This window comes from Doryrhamphus excisus, chromosome 5 (assembly GCF_030265055.1).
Source record: "Doryrhamphus excisus isolate RoL2022-K1 chromosome 5, RoL_Dexc_1.0, whole genome shotgun sequence".
Lineage (NCBI taxonomy): Eukaryota > Metazoa > Chordata > Actinopteri > Syngnathiformes > Syngnathidae > Doryrhamphus > Doryrhamphus excisus.
Window position 1 is genome coordinate 7,898,161 of NC_080470.1, and position 16,596 is coordinate 7,914,756.

Sequence of the window (16,596 nt, forward strand, 5' to 3'; positions counted from 1 at the left end):
TTTTAAATTCTGAAAAGATTACAGTTGTTTTTCATGCTGGTCATGATAGTTTTTAGCTCAATTGGAGTTCATCACTGGCCAGATTGTCACAATTTTTAGACAAATATATGACCCACTGTACAACTGAGACACAGCTACTAAACATTCAAATACAGAGTAACCTTGGTTAGTGTACGACTTGGTTAGCATGCAAGCATTCAAAAATGTATGCTAAATTTTTGTCACGGTTTGCATACATTTTCTGGTTAGCGTACAATATGGTGAGAGTTGTTGTTGTGTTTATACACTGCGTGTGTCGAGCTCAGATACGGCGTGAACTGTTTGTTGTTCATGTGGGACCTCTATTCTCCTCCTATATTTTGCTCGACATCACGGTCTTTCTCAGTAATTAAGTCTTCAATCAAGGTAAAAGTGGTATTAAATGTTTATTTATTCCTTTCAGTCGCCATTTATATTCATTTGAAATTGTTTTCCACACATAAAACAATAACTGTAAATCTTTTTAAAATGTGTTTTCTGTTTAGAACCTGTTTTGTCACATTTTGGGTGTATTTGGTTAGAGCATGTTGTGGTTCAGCTGCACGGCTGCGAGTGGTTAGTGCGCAAGCCACATAGCTCCAAGACCCGAGTTTGATTCCCTCAGGCATCTCTGTGTGGAGTTTGCATGTTCTCCCCGTGCATGCGTACGTTTTCTCCAGGTACTCCGGTTTCCTCCCACATTCCAAAAACATGCATGCTAAGTTAATTGGCAACTCCAAATTGTCCATAGGTATGAATGTGAGTGTGAATGGTTGTTTGTCTAAATGTGCCCTGTGATTGGCTGGCAACCAGTACCCCGCCTCTCGCCCAAAGACAGCTAGGATAGGCTCCAGCACCTCCGTAACTCTCGTGAGGATAAGCGGTAGAAAATGAATGAATGAATGTTTTGGTTCGAATCTGAGTTTCTGGAATGAGGTTAACCATGACTTATTTTTTGATACTATATACTACATTACAAACTGAATCTAGTACAGACAAGTGAGCATGGCAGTTACAAATTTAAGCTTACTGTCTCAGGCATTTTTTTTTACATTCATGTTTTAAATGACTAAATAACAATAATCAAGGAATCTAAATGTGATAAGACAATTGTTTTTTTTTATTGTTGCCAGACAGCCAATGTGGACCACGAACATCCAAAGATTACAAGCGCCTTTGCTCTGTGAAACCTTCAGAAGAGCATTAACTGCAACACTTAAACAGTTTCTAAAGCTGTGCTGTGAAAGTGAATTACTGCTGCTCCACTTCCCCTTTCCTTCCTGCCTGGGACCACCTTGAGGGGAGTTCTGCATCTTTATACTCCCAGGGTGACATAGATGGGCTTTGTTTTATACAGAAAAACAGCTGCATTGCAAAATCAACACAGATCAACAAACACAGCAACACTGTAGTATGCTTATAAGAATATTTTTCTCACTTTTTTCCCCACATACCATGCATGAGTTGTGCTTCTAATATCTGAATAAGGACTGTAGTAGAAACAATGTTTCTATCAATGTTTCCATGATTGAAACGGTGACAAATACAATTCCTTATTTCTCACTGAAATACAGTATATAAGAATATTCCAAGCCATTGTGCCTAGCTTTCATGAATCAAATTTTCCAAACATGACCACTAGAGGACATCCTTTCCTCACAGTGCATTTGGGTTCACATTATGAGTACATTTGAGTACACCGCAATTTTGCAATGGAATCATCTTTATTTAACTATCAACAATCAAATCATGAATGACTCACACTTTTTGTAAATTCAGTAATATATATATTTTTTTAAATTTTTAAAATGAAATAATGTGTTTAAAGTTAATTTGTTTACACAAAGTAGGCCTTTATTTTTTGCATTATGTGTACATACCAAACTGTACATATCAGACAGTTTAAAATAATACAATTCAAGTATGCATCTGTTATCAAGATGTCTACCTTTAATCTTAGTCTCTCTCTCTCTCTCTCTCTCTCTCTCTCTCTCGCTCTCTCTCTCTCTCTCTCTCGCTCTCTCACACACACACACACATGCACATACATTATGTCAGTGTCAAAACCAACACTTCTATCTGTACGTCACTTTTACTACAAGGTCTGTGCTTACTGTACTGTAACTATTCCACTCCTGTTTCTACAGGAAGCACAGCAACGTCCAAATGCTGCAAACACAGAGATGACCCAAAACCACAAACACATACTATAAAACACACAGAGCGGGTTTGCTTTAAATTAAAAAACACACACACAAAACACTTGCATGAAGAGAAATGCTGCAAGTGGCGCCAGACCTCAGGGATATCCACGTGTTTTAGCGTTTGTAATATTATCTCACTGCATGTGTTTATGGTTTTGGATCATTTCTGTTTGGAGCATTTGGATGTTGTTTGTTTTCCACAGTCGGCTGTTTCGGTTTCAAAAGATATATGGATTAATTTACGTGTTAAAGAGGTATGCATATCACATTATCGTCATGATTGATTGCGTAAATACATAATGCAGAGCAGCTTGTAAGTTATTGATAATTATCTCAAAGGACTTAATATCCTCTGATCTCACAGAGCTACACAGCACTTTGAGGGACTTTAAGACTTTAAGGGAAATTGGCTAAGATAGGGTGGTCTGAATTTAGTGACAGAACTCAATGCTGAATTCAGTAATTTTATCTTGGGGCTGGTTGAAAATTCTGCCGTGGCATCTGTGGCCCACGGGCCGCGAGTTGATGCTCCCTCCTACACTGTACAAGGCTTCACGTGGGGCCTTCTTTGTACTATTTTACAGGTCATACATACAGTACTTATTATGGTGTTTATCAGAGGATTTACCTTTGTCAACAGTGCTTAGCCAAGAGCTATACAGTAGCCCCTCCTTTGAGAGAAATTTCCGGTTCTTGTCTTGCACATACGTGAGCGCAGTGTGAAAGGGGCAGGTACCACATTGAGAAGGGGGCAGATACCACAGTAAGAAAGGGGCAGGTACCACAGTAGGAAGGGGGCAGGTACCACAGTGAGAAGGGGGCAGGTACCACAATGTGTGGGCTCCTCCTCCAGAAAGTCTCGGTGTGTTTTGGTCGAATGGAAACCGCTGGAATGGCCGGACGCTTCCAGTCACACCCTCCCTCCTGCATGCCGGGGAACAGTCCAGTAATGCGAGAGGCAGGGCGCTACTAACTTCTACACTTAAGACGCTCGTCAAAGTCAAACTCCTGGAAAAGAATTCCGTCCCGCACGCCGCTTCCCCCGTGTTTTTTTTTTTTACGGCTTAAGTGAATATTTACACGGCAGCAGGAGACGACGTTCCCGGTGCAGTGGCGTGCAATGCTGGGACAGAGCAATTCGACGAGGAACCTGCACTGAGCGGATTTGGATTGTATTGTAGTCTTGTTTCGACACGGTTCTTCCTGCCTTGGTGTTCTTTACCACTCAATTACTTTGAAAATGCCTGGGAAAACCAAATATAACTTGGTTGATGATGGGCATGATTTGAGGATCCCGTTGCACAACGAGGAAGCATTCCAACATGGAATCAACTTCGAGGCAAAGGTGCGTTTAAAAGTGGAGAAACGAACCTGAAATGTTAGCAACGCAGTCACAGTGTCGAGCACTAATCTGTTAAAAGTAATTGATAACGGTGTTAAACATCGAACATATTGTAACTTATATATGTGACTTATTGTTAAAATATATTAGCAAGTTAAGACAGTGAAGTGATGCATGGTTGATAATTCGGCACTTTCTGATTCGAAAACACGTTAAGTGCATCTCATACTAAATTATGTCTTCATTAACCTGTGTCCGCTTCACCTCGTCGATAACAGTACATCGGCAGTCTGGATGTGACACGACCAAGTAGCCGAGTGGAGATCGTGGCTGCCATGAGACGAATAAGGGTGAGTTGACGCCATCCAACTCCCCCAGAACTAACTACTTTCTTCTAACTCTTGTTCACTTTGCAAATAAGGGGAGTTTTATTGTGTGCTGTAAATTATACGGCGATCTTAAGACTGCAGAAATGATTTCAGTCTGCACTTTATTGTAAATGAACTCAAATAAAATCATACAGGCTATTATCTGATGATCAAAAAGACCATGACCTTAAAAAGGTCCAACATGTGCACAAAATTCATGGTGTTCACATTCACGCTATCATAACCTCTCCTGATGGCAAAGGCAATATGGCTTTCTGTCTTCTGTAGGATTGTTAATTGGCACAAGCAAGGTCTCTTGCAAGGTGGTATTGCTGCTTAGGTTGAATGCTGTAATACAGTGATTTTCAATTAAAAGAGGCTGAAGGTTGTGGGGCAAAAAGACCCTTCATTACCCACAACCCAGCACAGAGAGACAGAAGATCTAGCTGGTAGGGTTGGGTTGCGTTTACATATTGTAGATTTTATAATCTGGTATCCAAAACGGTGCAGGTGTTTAAGCAGCACCCTAAGGGTATTCACATTTTGGCCAAAATAATGCAATCTGAGTTGAAATACATGAATAATATCACATTATGACACGGGCCTGTCACGGTCCATAAATTGACATGTGCAATGTGCATGTCTGCGTGTGTGGGCTGCACGGTGGACAGTGGTTAGCGAGCAGGCCACACAGCTTGGAGACCTGACTTCGATTCCACCCTCGGGCATCTCTGTGTAGAGTTTGCATGTTTTTGTGTGTGTACTTTCTCCGGGTACTTCGGTTTCCTCCCACATACCAAAAATTGGAAAAAAAATGGTTAATTGGCGACTCCAAATTGTCCATGAATTGTGAATTGTCCACTCCATTGTGAGTGTGGTGTCTATACGTGCCCTGTGATTGGCTGGTGACCAGTCCGGGGTGAACCCTGCCAGACAGCTGGGATAGGCTCCAGCTCCAGTATGCCCGCGGCCCTTGTGAGGATAAGCGGAATAGAAAATGAATGAATGTCTGCGTGTGTTTCATCTGCTCGTCTCTGGATGACAAGAAGCTTCACTCTGCATCTGATTACAGTGCATTGGTTACGTAGTGCAATGAACCATTTGCCATTTCAGCCGCTTTGTGGAATCAAGGCTTCTCGTGAGTGAATTCAGAGCTTCTTGTGAGTGAATACAGAGGGTTATCAGTTAGCCTTGTGAGATGGCATACGCTAACATTGAAGACACTTAAGTGATGGTTTCTGAGGCGAATGCCACAGGCAATAGCCACAGTGTGGGAATATTTTGATTTTAAACTGAAAGACCAAGGGTAAGCACATGAAATTAGATTAGATAAGAGGTAGAAAAAAATCATATGTAGAAAGTCATAAACAGGTATGCTCTAACTATAAAAATATTCCATGGATTAATATTGAATTGTACTTTGCATCTGGGACCAATTAAACACAATAAAGAAGGGATGACTGTACAATCAAACTTTTGAGCGTTTCGGCCTGAGAATTTAGCTAGATACAGTGAAAGTCTACTCTGAAGTAACTTCCAAAGTTTTTGATTGGGACAGTCTTGGCGCACCGAAATAACGTCATGCACACCATGAAATGCAGACCAGACCATGAAATGGGACACAGCATTTGTCCCCCAGCACCGTCGCTCGTCCATGACATCATCAGCGGTGGACTCTGTAGTTCTTTGCGTTCTTATGACTACATACATATAGACGGGCAGGTGTCCACGTTGTGACATGAGATTTTTACCCAAAAAGACACACTGTAAACCTTGCAACTACTTACCTACTCTCGACGTTGTAGTTTGCATTGATGTAGCACTGCACCATACAGTTTCTAACAGGTTTATCTCAATGTAAGGGGCATGTAATTAGACAACTATGGCTGGTGCAGTGCAGATACTGCTCTTGTAATGAATCTCATTAGATGATGTAAGTGTACCCAATTATGTGTCTTGAGTGTGGTCATTTGTTCAATATACGAGGTACGGTGACAAATCAATCGTGAGGGTTTTGGTATGACATAATAAACATTTATGGGAGCTAAAATTGTAATTTGGAGGTAGATTGTACTTTGGAGTGTAAGTGTGCAGTCTTAATACTGTTTTGGACTTCCTGGTGGCTGCGTTCTCTTGCACTTCATCACTGTTTGGAAGTTTTCTTTGAAGATGTGCACTAGAGTGTGATTCCCACTGCCCCCCTTCCCCAGCCCCCAACCCTCCGCTTTGTATACTCAAGATTTACAGCTGTATCCAAAAGGAGACTTAATGAGTGTATGTGTGCCAGCTTGGCAACATTTGACATGACATCTTATTATTGGATTGGTTTCCAGTGGTGCAGAGTTATTTGAGACTGATTTTCATTAGATTTTGCAGTGATTTATTGAAAAAAAAGTGCCCCTCATTTTATCCTATGACCCTTTTTTTAAAGCTGGAATGGTGTCAGTTAGCTTGAGAAGAAAAACAGATTGTTTTTGTAGCTTCTTCAAATTCCAATGGCCTTGTCGGTGGCCAGATATGTGTATGTTATGTTATTTGTCTGGGAGAGTGCATTCCAACACAACAGCCACACTCTCATACATAGGCTCAAAATGGTCTTTTCAACTTTATAGGAAAGTGAAGCAGATCTCCCGGTGTGCTGCCATGGCAGCTGTTGTTGCCAGGAAAAGGAAAAGGCCCTTTGGTTTGGCTACTCCAGTGTGAAAATGGCCTGATAGTGACACAATACACTGAAATTTCCGTATTCACTATCACGGCCCTTTGGCAATTTTCCATCTACTGCAAATATTGTTTAATATCATAGTATGGCCCCTTTTGTAACCAGTTTTACCCAGTCATTGTCACAAAATTAAGTTCCTGTTCATTCATCGGGAATGAAAGAAGTGCTAAGAAGTTTGAGCGTAGTACTTTCCAAATACCCTGGGACCTTTGGACGGTGTTTGTAGTGCCGAACATATCTGATTAAATGACTATTTTGTGACAGTTTTGTGCTTGAAGAGGAGAATGATTGGATTTCTGCTTGAACAGTGCTTTACCTCCTATATTGCATTTCTGCACAGTCTGTTGATGCTTCTCTGGTAACCCGGCAACCTGTCCCTGTGTGGTGTCATTGTTCACTGCATGCATGAGTCACCTGTGAGCTGATAGCTGATAACAAACTGGTGACATTGCAAAGTAATGAAGGGCTACTAAGTGTTTTGGTGCGTGCAGTACTGTGGGATCCCATGAGGTTTTTTTCCGATGTTCTTCTTTAATCTTGATCTCATTTCACAATGCAATCTAATTTCTGAATGATGATTTATTTATCCAATGTCTGCAAAATCCCCCCAATATCGGATAATATAAGCCTGCAACTGAAATCTCTGACACTGGCACTCTGATACGAGCAGTTCATTCAAGACTTCGCACTCGCCCTTCTTTTCAGCATGCACCCACATGATCACAACAACATCATGTGCTCGTGTGTTTAGCATTGTGTAGCAGTGTTTTTGGTTAAAGTCCAAAAAAGATGTTGCACTAGACTTGTGCTGCACTGTTACTGACTTGATGGCCATCCTCGCTTTGTTCTTGTCCGTCAGTGAGTTGCGGGCTCTGCTGCCTTGGTTCTACCTGATAACGCACGATCATCTATATAAAAAATAAATACATGAATCTCTGCTTGTCACCTTGACTTTGACATGATCATCACTTCACTTCTTATTTCAAAGCAAGTTAAGTAATTTGTTTGTAAAAAAATATCTATATTTTTACTCATTGCGTATTGATAGTAACTAACACAACGCTTCACTAAGTGCTCGTCTCAGTGTCATTCAAAGACGGAAGAGTGGATACCTAGCTCTCAATTTCGCGACAAAGACTCAACAAGATGTTCATTTGCCATCAGCATTTTTTTAACCTGAGGACTTCTGCTGGAAGACATAGCCATCCCAATGACAGCGGACATTGTGAGTGTAGTGAGTGCAGTTGTTGTTGACAGAACTTGCATCGGTATGTGTATCAATTCGCCGAGAAAATAAGTAGTCTTTTAAATCATCAAAATATAACAAGATACTGCAACTATTGCATGTTATCATCAGTGTACGTGTTAATGCATGATCACAGCAAGTTTTTTTAGAGGGCTTCATAGTCAAAATATGGTATCCAAATGACATGCATTGTTAGCTAGCTCATATTAACTTGTTTTCATGTTGCACAGAAAAGGGAGAGAAATATGTGTTTTGGGCAAAATTCCCCCAAAAAGTGCAGTTCCCCGCTTTAAATTTGTGCTTCAGTAATTTTGCTGCTTAATTTTTGTGATCACAAAAAAACATGTACAGTACATAACAGTACATTTTCTTAAAGGATTGAATCACTGAAAACATTGAAGTCACTCCTAAAGTATTTGGCCACGACTGTAATCAAATTAAGTATTTTATTGTCATTATCAAGTATGGTTGCAGATTATCTGGTTAATAGGATCGGAGACCTTTACAGTGATTTCAAATGATTAGGACCGCGTTAATCTCTAGATTAACAGACTGTAATGAGAATGCGCATCATGTGGTTTGAAGGGGCAATTTGAGATCCAAGCATGACACTGATACGGTTCCCAAGGTGGGAAAACATGAGAAATAGAACTTGGGAATACACTGTAAATTAGGGTGATTTTACAGGGCTTCAGACAACTTACATACAAAATATACTAAAGGACTTTAAAAACACAATTTATGTTGTGGCTTTTTTTAGGGCCATGAGATTTGATTTGTAGTTTGTGTGTTTTGAGTGCAAAGTTTCCATGTCACGCCTCATTGCCCCATAGTAAAGTACAAGTACTGTATGTGTGCATGGTGTGGTCGTATACCATGCTCCCGGAGTCTTCGGCGAACCGTTCATGCTCAAACTTGTGATCATCCATGTCCCTGTGTCTCTGCAGCAGTTCGGAACTGCTGGTGTGTGGTCCGGATATAGCGATACTATGCAGGTGTCGTTACGTGTGGTTGGCCTGGTCGTGGTTGGTCACGTGTCATCCCAGTGCCATGTAAACGTCTAGGTGGCTAGTGGTATAGGAGCAACTCCCATACCACTAGCTATCGCTATCGCATCTTGATGCATTCCTTCCATCAGCATGCCGATCACCTGACATAAATGCTTTATATAGTTTTTATAGTGAAGATCAATAATGTAATGTAAAATCACTGAAGTTCACCCCCGCATAGCCCCATTTTATTCTACCAGTTTTTTTTCCCCCAAATCTGTCCTCTGGTCAAGCCAATCTCTTTTTTGCCCTCACACCTTAATTTAATCCCTTCTCTTAATCGCAACTGCTCACAGCCACTTTCCCCCACATGGTACCTTTGCCTCTGACAATCTTCTAAAACTGTGACATTGCCAGACTTTTCATCAGAGAAGTTAAACTGATTCAGTGGTCCTTTTCCCAGAAAGGGTCTGCTTCCTGTATTTAATGGGGATTAAAGTTAATTTGCCCTCCTTCCTATTGCTAATATAATGAATGGCCTTTTTCTGTGACAGAAAATGTATTTGACAACATTTTAACTCATAACTCATCACAGTCATCCAGTTTGCCACCCAAACTGGCAACAGCAAAGTGCTTGTCACCATGATTAACTGCCCCGCCAAGCTTTACTTCGCTTGAGCTCTCCATCCCTTCGGCTTCTTTTTCTCAAACACGCCAAGAAGACATAATAGGAGACACAATAGGTGTAAATAAGTCATTTAAGACATTAATAAAACTGTTCTGGTGTTTCAGCTTTGCCTGGGTTACGGTCACAACAGCAGGTAATGTTTTTACAAGGGATTCTGATTAGGGATTATTGTGCCTGTTGTGAGATAATTCAAACGTGCTACAAAACCCTGTTGTTTCTGCGATCAGGTTTGTTGTCTCACTGAACATTACAGTAACTGACACCTAGTGAACAGTGTACATCACATCTTTCAACAGAATATGAAGTGTCTCTAAGGTGATAAAGGAGATCTATTATGGTTTTCCCACTTTTCTGACCTATACGTACATGTTGTTAGAATGTTATATTCAGTGCATTGTTATTAAATAAACAATGCCAATGTTTCAGATAATGAGTTTTGCACATTTGGTAGTGAGCCCTGAAAGAAGCTGTACAAGCTGAGTGGGCGTGCCTCTTACCCTTTTCACATTCCCCTTCCCATATCTCTGTATTTTTTTGCCTCATCCTCATCTTTTAGTTTGCCTTCTCCTCCACTCCCTTTACCTCAATCTTCTGTCATCCTCATCCATCTTTGTCCCCCTCATTTCCACCTTCTGCCCCCCATCCCCCCAACCTCCTCCTCCCAGTCGTTTTCATCTAGGATTGCTCCTTGTTCCTCTAACCACTAAATCTTCCATCACATTCATATCTTTCACCTTCCCGTCTTTGTCATTACAGTATGCAACCCACAGTATGCTCAATTTTGATTGTGGATAGACAGCTTGCCCTCCATTCATGCTGTCTGTACTTAGCATGGTTTTTATTGCTCAGCTGTCTGCTTTAGTAGCTCTTCCAGACATGTTTTTTCGTCAGAAATGTTCTAGTAGGTCGCTATTTGATCACATACAGCACAGCAGTGATTCTCAACCTTTTTGCAGTCAAGTACCCACGTTGGAATGTATATATATATATATTTAGCAAAGTATGTCCTAACCAGTATTACACCAATAATACCAGTATTACACACACCATAGTACGTGTGTAATCTGTTCTTGTGAGACAGCTTTTTTCTAAACTACAAATAAAATGTCATACCACACACAAGGTTTAGTGCATGTTAATAAACACGTGTACAACCCTGTAATGGTACCAATACGCAACATACTTTCAATTACCCACACAAGTATACATGAACAATACAGTATTCTGCAGTCATCCTGGCTTGAATTTGGAGCTGTCCTGATCTATCAGCCCTGGCATTTGGCTTTATCTCATCACTGCAACTATTGCACCTCCTACCTCCTCTCTGCGGTGACACCTTAATCCCACAGTCATCCCTTTTGTCCTTATCTGTTTCCTTGTGCTTGTGCTTAATGGTTCCAGTGGCCTATCCGAACACCTACAGTCACCTTGGCTGTATTTTCTGTGCATGTCAGTATCCTCGTGCTTGAACTAGTCTCCTCAAGTTGTGTTGCATGGTATTTAAACAAATCCAAGGTAATCCTCCACTTTTATGTTTGAAATTTTGACATGTACTCACTCTATGTCTCAGACTAAGAGGCTTCAGAAATGTGTTTCAAATAGGGCTGTTGATGAACACATTAAGAACATTCCCATTAATTTTTGTTCTGGTGTTGTTTTTATAAATTTATGAACAAATGTGGAGTGTTCGCAGAGCTTCATCGGACGGTGTGAATTTGTATTTTAATTATCAGTGACACAGCCCTTAGTCCTGCTCAATATTAACCAACATATGAATGAATTCCATTTTAATAATACTCCATATTATTCACCACCACACCAATATTTTCTTCATCAGCATGTCCCGGCTAATGTGTTTGTGTTTCAGTATGTGCAGTAAGTTAGCATGTTTTTTTTGGTTATTTGATTGAAGAAGTAACTCATGGCAAAACACAAAGGTGGTGTCCTGGTTGATCTTGCTGCCACATCGTGTCTTTGTTCATTCGTCCTTTTCATTCATCATTTCTCTTTATCAGCATTCAGATTTTTTTTCTGATTGTAAAACTGTATTTATTATTACTTTCAAGGGACTAATTAAAGGGTTTACTCTCAATTAGAGAAGGGGCTCTTTTGAGGCCCATTTTCATTCAGTGCAGAGTGGCCCGGGGACCATTAAATATTAACACTGTATAGATTAAATTGATCTCATTAATTTGTTTTCAATAATACATACATCAAATCCACTCACAGTGTAACAAGCTAACCAGATGTTGCTCTTCCTCAATTTACAAAGCCGTACTTGATGAAGTCAGGATTGTACTTTGTAAAAATGTAGTCTTTTGGCGGGGAATGGCGCCACTTTTGCCTTTTTTTGTTTGTTTTAAAAACGTATCCATTGCTGGTTGCAGTTGATTGTCTTCTTCTGTGAGCTTGTTAAACAACTGACTGACACATTACCGCCACCATCTGGTCGGAAGCTGCACTGTCACTGAGTGTCTAATGGATAACATACAGTAGCAAAAAAATGCATCATTTGTACATGAGTCACAGACAATCATTTGATCCACTAAAAAGGCTCCATGGCTGTATTTCGTGACACATTTTTTGATGTCCGACTGTTTTGTGTGGCCATGAACACTTTTTATATCTGACTGCTGTGCCCCGCCCCGCTTTTACTCATGTTTTAACTGTGTATTAACCAATGAATGTTGTATTTTGGTGTGTCTTCTACTCTGTTTACTTGCTTTATTCAACTCCATTCTTCTGTAAAGTGTCTTTGAGTGTTTTGAAAAGCGCTATACAAATAAAATGTATTATTATTATTATTATTTATTGTGTGCCTGTACTGAATGTGCAAGTGTGTGTGTGGCACGAGTGAGGAGGACACATTTCATACACAAAATGTTTGTCCTATCTAGAACTATCACAGCAGAACTGCTAGTAGTGCTATAAACGATTCCTCAGGGTTTTAGTGTGGATCAGGGGGATGAAAGAATTTTAAAAATTGCACGATAGAGCGATTGCTACTGCTCCTGTGTGTATATGTGTGTACGTGTGTGTTTATTGGGGTAGTTGAAGGCAGTTGGTGGGATGAAATGATGTTGTCGTCCAATATGGTTTTAATGAAACTTTTCTTCTTCACTGACACTTTCATTAAAGCTGTGGGGTACTCCTGACAGACTCACTTTATATATTGCTACAATGTAAATCTATCTAAATATTTATTATTCCCCTAAACTTGTAAATACTCTTTATTCTATCACACTTGAAATGCTCATGACACAAAAAAATGTATATAAAAAGCAATAAAAAAAGCATTTACATTTTTATCACACTGTTGTCATTCGCCAATGAACAACTATAAAATATGAGTGAAATGAACGTGATTATCATACGCTCCCCAGCGAGTTTTATGAACTGCCGCCATTATAGCTGTGTCGTCATGTTGAGAACACATTCATAAAACCACACTCATCAAAACACACTCATGGACGCAAAGTAAAGAAAGATACAACCATAACACATAACATTCACTGGCATTGTGATGAGTAGTTATTAATATATTATACATACATCAGGTATGTTGTTTGTCAGGTAATTATGGACACTAGCAGATCTATGCAGAGACTGCAAATTTCAAAGTATGTGAGCAGTCATCTCTGTTTAGCTGGCCTTGAATTCGTAGAGGGGGGCACTGCCAAAAAAGTTTGGGCACCACTGGATTAAAGGCACCTAAAGGGATAGCCTCAGACACCAACCGCACTTGGTTATACTCTCAGCCTAGTTTCCAGAACCGTGTGGAATAAACCATGTTATGCTGTTAATTTGGAGTCATCAGATATGGCATCTATATTAATCACAGCACTTCTGCTTGAATGATATTTCAAAAGCTTCGTAACAGCTATACTTAATTATTAATATTTTCCTTTTCTTTTATCTTAGAATATTGAAAGGCACAACAAGATGTTTTCATGTTTGTCAAAGATGAAGAACGAATATATTTAAAGGGAAGGCACCATGTACCGGTTTCGAAGTTTAGAACACCCCCGTTTCATACCACTTTCTGCAGTACAATACTGTTCAGCTGAGTATAGTACCACAATGTGGTACTAGACAGAGGAGGGAGTAAATACTGCAGAAAAGCTGTAGGAACAGCTGTAGGAAATTGTACCACCAATTGTCAAGGCTTGATCAACTTCCATTTACACAGAACAGCTTTAAATTGTTGACCCGTTTTGGGGCCCCTGAAAATTTTTTTTTGTCCAATTCTGAAATACTATACATTATTTTACAGTTTACCTCTAGCAGTTGAAACATGTAAATTGTATAACATTTCAAGCTATTCATTGGACATGACTGGTAGTGTATTTAGTTGGAAAAGGGTAACACAAAAGACATGCAGTTGAATGGAGTAAATAGGCACATGGTAGAAACAGGAACAACAGCAAGCAAAGACTAAGCAAATGGCAGTGCCAAATTGGCTAATATTTGGACAGAGGGGCGTCTGATTAACGGGGCAGATGTGCTTGGCAGTGCTCCGTGATGAGGTATTAAAGTCATGGTGGGAAATTGCTGGCCAGAATTGGCTCAACAATGGAAGGAGCAGCTCAATCCTTCTCTTCCTGTTGGATTAGCAACTAACGTTTTGGACAAGTTCACTTGTTCACTGCAAAACCCACACACAACATTGCAATACCTGTGAAAAGGTTTAGATTTCTGGTGCTGAAGCTGTTTGTCATTTGTGGTGTGTTGTTTTTTTTTAATGAAAACAAACGGTAACAAATCTGGAATATTTTTTTCCTTGTTCTATTAGTATGATTTCACAACATTCCCAAAATTGGCTATTGAATCAACGTGTCATATGTCATTGGAAAGCTGGATTGGTTGACACGTGAATGATCTTAGAATTATATAATAATTTCTGCAGACCAGTTGCCGACATGAACATGAACGTCCACACCAAGCCGTACATCCACTTGTCAGACACACTGACATGCTGAATGCTGCTGCAGATTTTCAAAGGGCAGTGTTTGTATCTGTTTACCAATCACGTAATGCCAATTACCAATGATGTGTTTACCAATCAGCGCAAAAGCTGAAGCAATCAATTTTGCTCTCCACGGTAGTATGTGTTTTTTATTTACAGTGTACCATCACGAGAGGGAAAAAAAAAACATTGCTTTACATTATCAGTGAAGGTGTCACAACCCATATAACCCATATTACAAATCTTGCATAGTATTACTATCATTAAAAAGGACACAATGTAATATTTAATATATATGCCTCCCAGTTGATTATACATTTGGGGATTTTTTTGTGTCTTAACCCTGAATAAATATCTAAAATGTTTGTGTTGTGTTATGCTATTTTGATAGTGTATTCCTCATTTGAAAACAACTACCTGCAACAAATTCCATGTGGGCTCCATAGACCTGGCAAATAAAGAGGGTTCTTATTGTGATTCTACAGACGCCAGTCTTGTCAAAAGGTGTCATGCTGCATGCAAGTTTAAGAAGAAAATACACTGTTCTATTTTTGCTTGTAATTCTGTGTCATGTTTTTTTCCAAGATAGAGCTAAGCCCAGCTGACATTTGCGATGTTGGAAGATCTTGGAATGTGTATGTGCATTTGTTTGTGTATACAATTTTAGTGTTTGTGGTGGGTTTAGGGCTGTGGGTAATGTTTTTGTTCATGCAGGATGCGTATGTTGTCAGCATTACCACTCACCCTTCCTTCTTTGTTCAGCTGAAAGATAATTTGTGTGTGTGTGTGTGTGTATGTATCTGTGTGTGTAGCGGAAGTTTGCGGTTGTTTCAGGAAGGGAAGTTCATGAGGGACATTGGAGAACAATGTATCTGGCCTGACAGTAGGAGAAGCAGTGCACTTGGGCTGTAAGCCAATTGGAAATGTTTATGCTCACAGATAAACCTGCACATTTGTGTGATTATTACAAGACCTCATTTAGATGGGCTCATTTTCAATACTTGCTAATTTGCAATCCATTCTCTTAATTAATTTGGTTGTCGAGTATGTCAATTTTTATGTTTTTTTTTGTGGGTCTCTCTGGTTGCTGGGAAGTAACCTTTTGAAAAGCTTCAGCCAGTGTGTGGGCTTTAAAAGTTCCACAATTTTTCATGGTTTCCATGTTGGAGAGATTTTGTATCTTTTTCTTTTTTTTTTTTTAAATGACATTCCACTGTATGCTTTGGTTTCTTCATGTGAGTATTTTTTTGGTTTACAGTTTTGTTTACTTTAGTCTCAAGTGGTATTAAAGGGGAACTGCAGCCAGACACTATTCTGCACACAGATTTCTCTGGAGGCTGCAGACTGCAATAGCACAAGCCACATGTGATCGTTTTTTATGAAAGGCATTATAGGCATCGCAATCACATACTTTTCTGAGCTCAATTTCAGTATGAAATTTTAGTATATTCAAAGTGTTAAACCCCCCTTTTTCACGTAATTGACTTGAAATGCAGTATTTAATATAATTTGTAAATGAATGTAGCACATTTATATGCATCATCACAGCACACACATGTGGTTGTTTGAAGTTGCAAGCATAACAGGACATGCCCACGAACCCACGTTCAAAAAATGGTATTTAGGATGATCAGATTTTGATACAATGTCACATGAGGACTGATTAATACATAACTAAGTACATACCTTTTATCTCAGTGCCCTCACATGTGCAGTGCAGGTATTGTAATATACAGTACATATATAATGCGTTCGTCAGCTGAGATTGCTTTGTTAAACATGTTTTTATGTGGACATTTCTTTTTTGAAAACCCCATTGCATTCAATTTACTTTTCTCCCATCTTTGTTTACACATTTTGCCTGACTCTCACTTTTTTCAGTCTCTCTGGTGGCAGCAGCTAGCTAGGTTTTTTTTTTTTTTTACCACGGTGACATTTTGTCTTTAAAACAAACGTTGGTTCAGAGCTCTTGTTTGTCCCATAGGGAAGCTACAAATGCCTGTCACGTTCATGGAGTACGAGCTAACCTACCTTTTAAGTGTCACTTAACAACCTT

General features: G+C 39.7%; 1 protein-coding gene across 2 annotated transcripts in view; it reads left to right on the forward strand.

The window, feature by feature from the left end:
* Positions 1 to 3,050: 3,050 nt before the first annotated feature.
* Positions 3,051 to 16,596, forward strand: part of LOC131129440 (carboxyl-terminal PDZ ligand of neuronal nitric oxide synthase protein-like) — a 61,676-nt gene continuing 48,130 nt past the window's right edge. The window contains exons 1-2 of one of the 2 annotated variants that reach the window (XM_058073011.1): positions 3,051 to 3,567; positions 3,843 to 3,914. In XM_058073011.1, coding sequence (XP_057928994.1) covers positions 3,463 to 3,567; positions 3,843 to 3,914 — 177 coding nt within the window. In that variant the 5' untranslated portion in view covers positions 3,051 to 3,462. The remainder of the gene's footprint in view (positions 3,568 to 3,842; positions 3,915 to 16,596) is intronic. The other variant, XM_058073012.1, reaches the window with a different exon arrangement.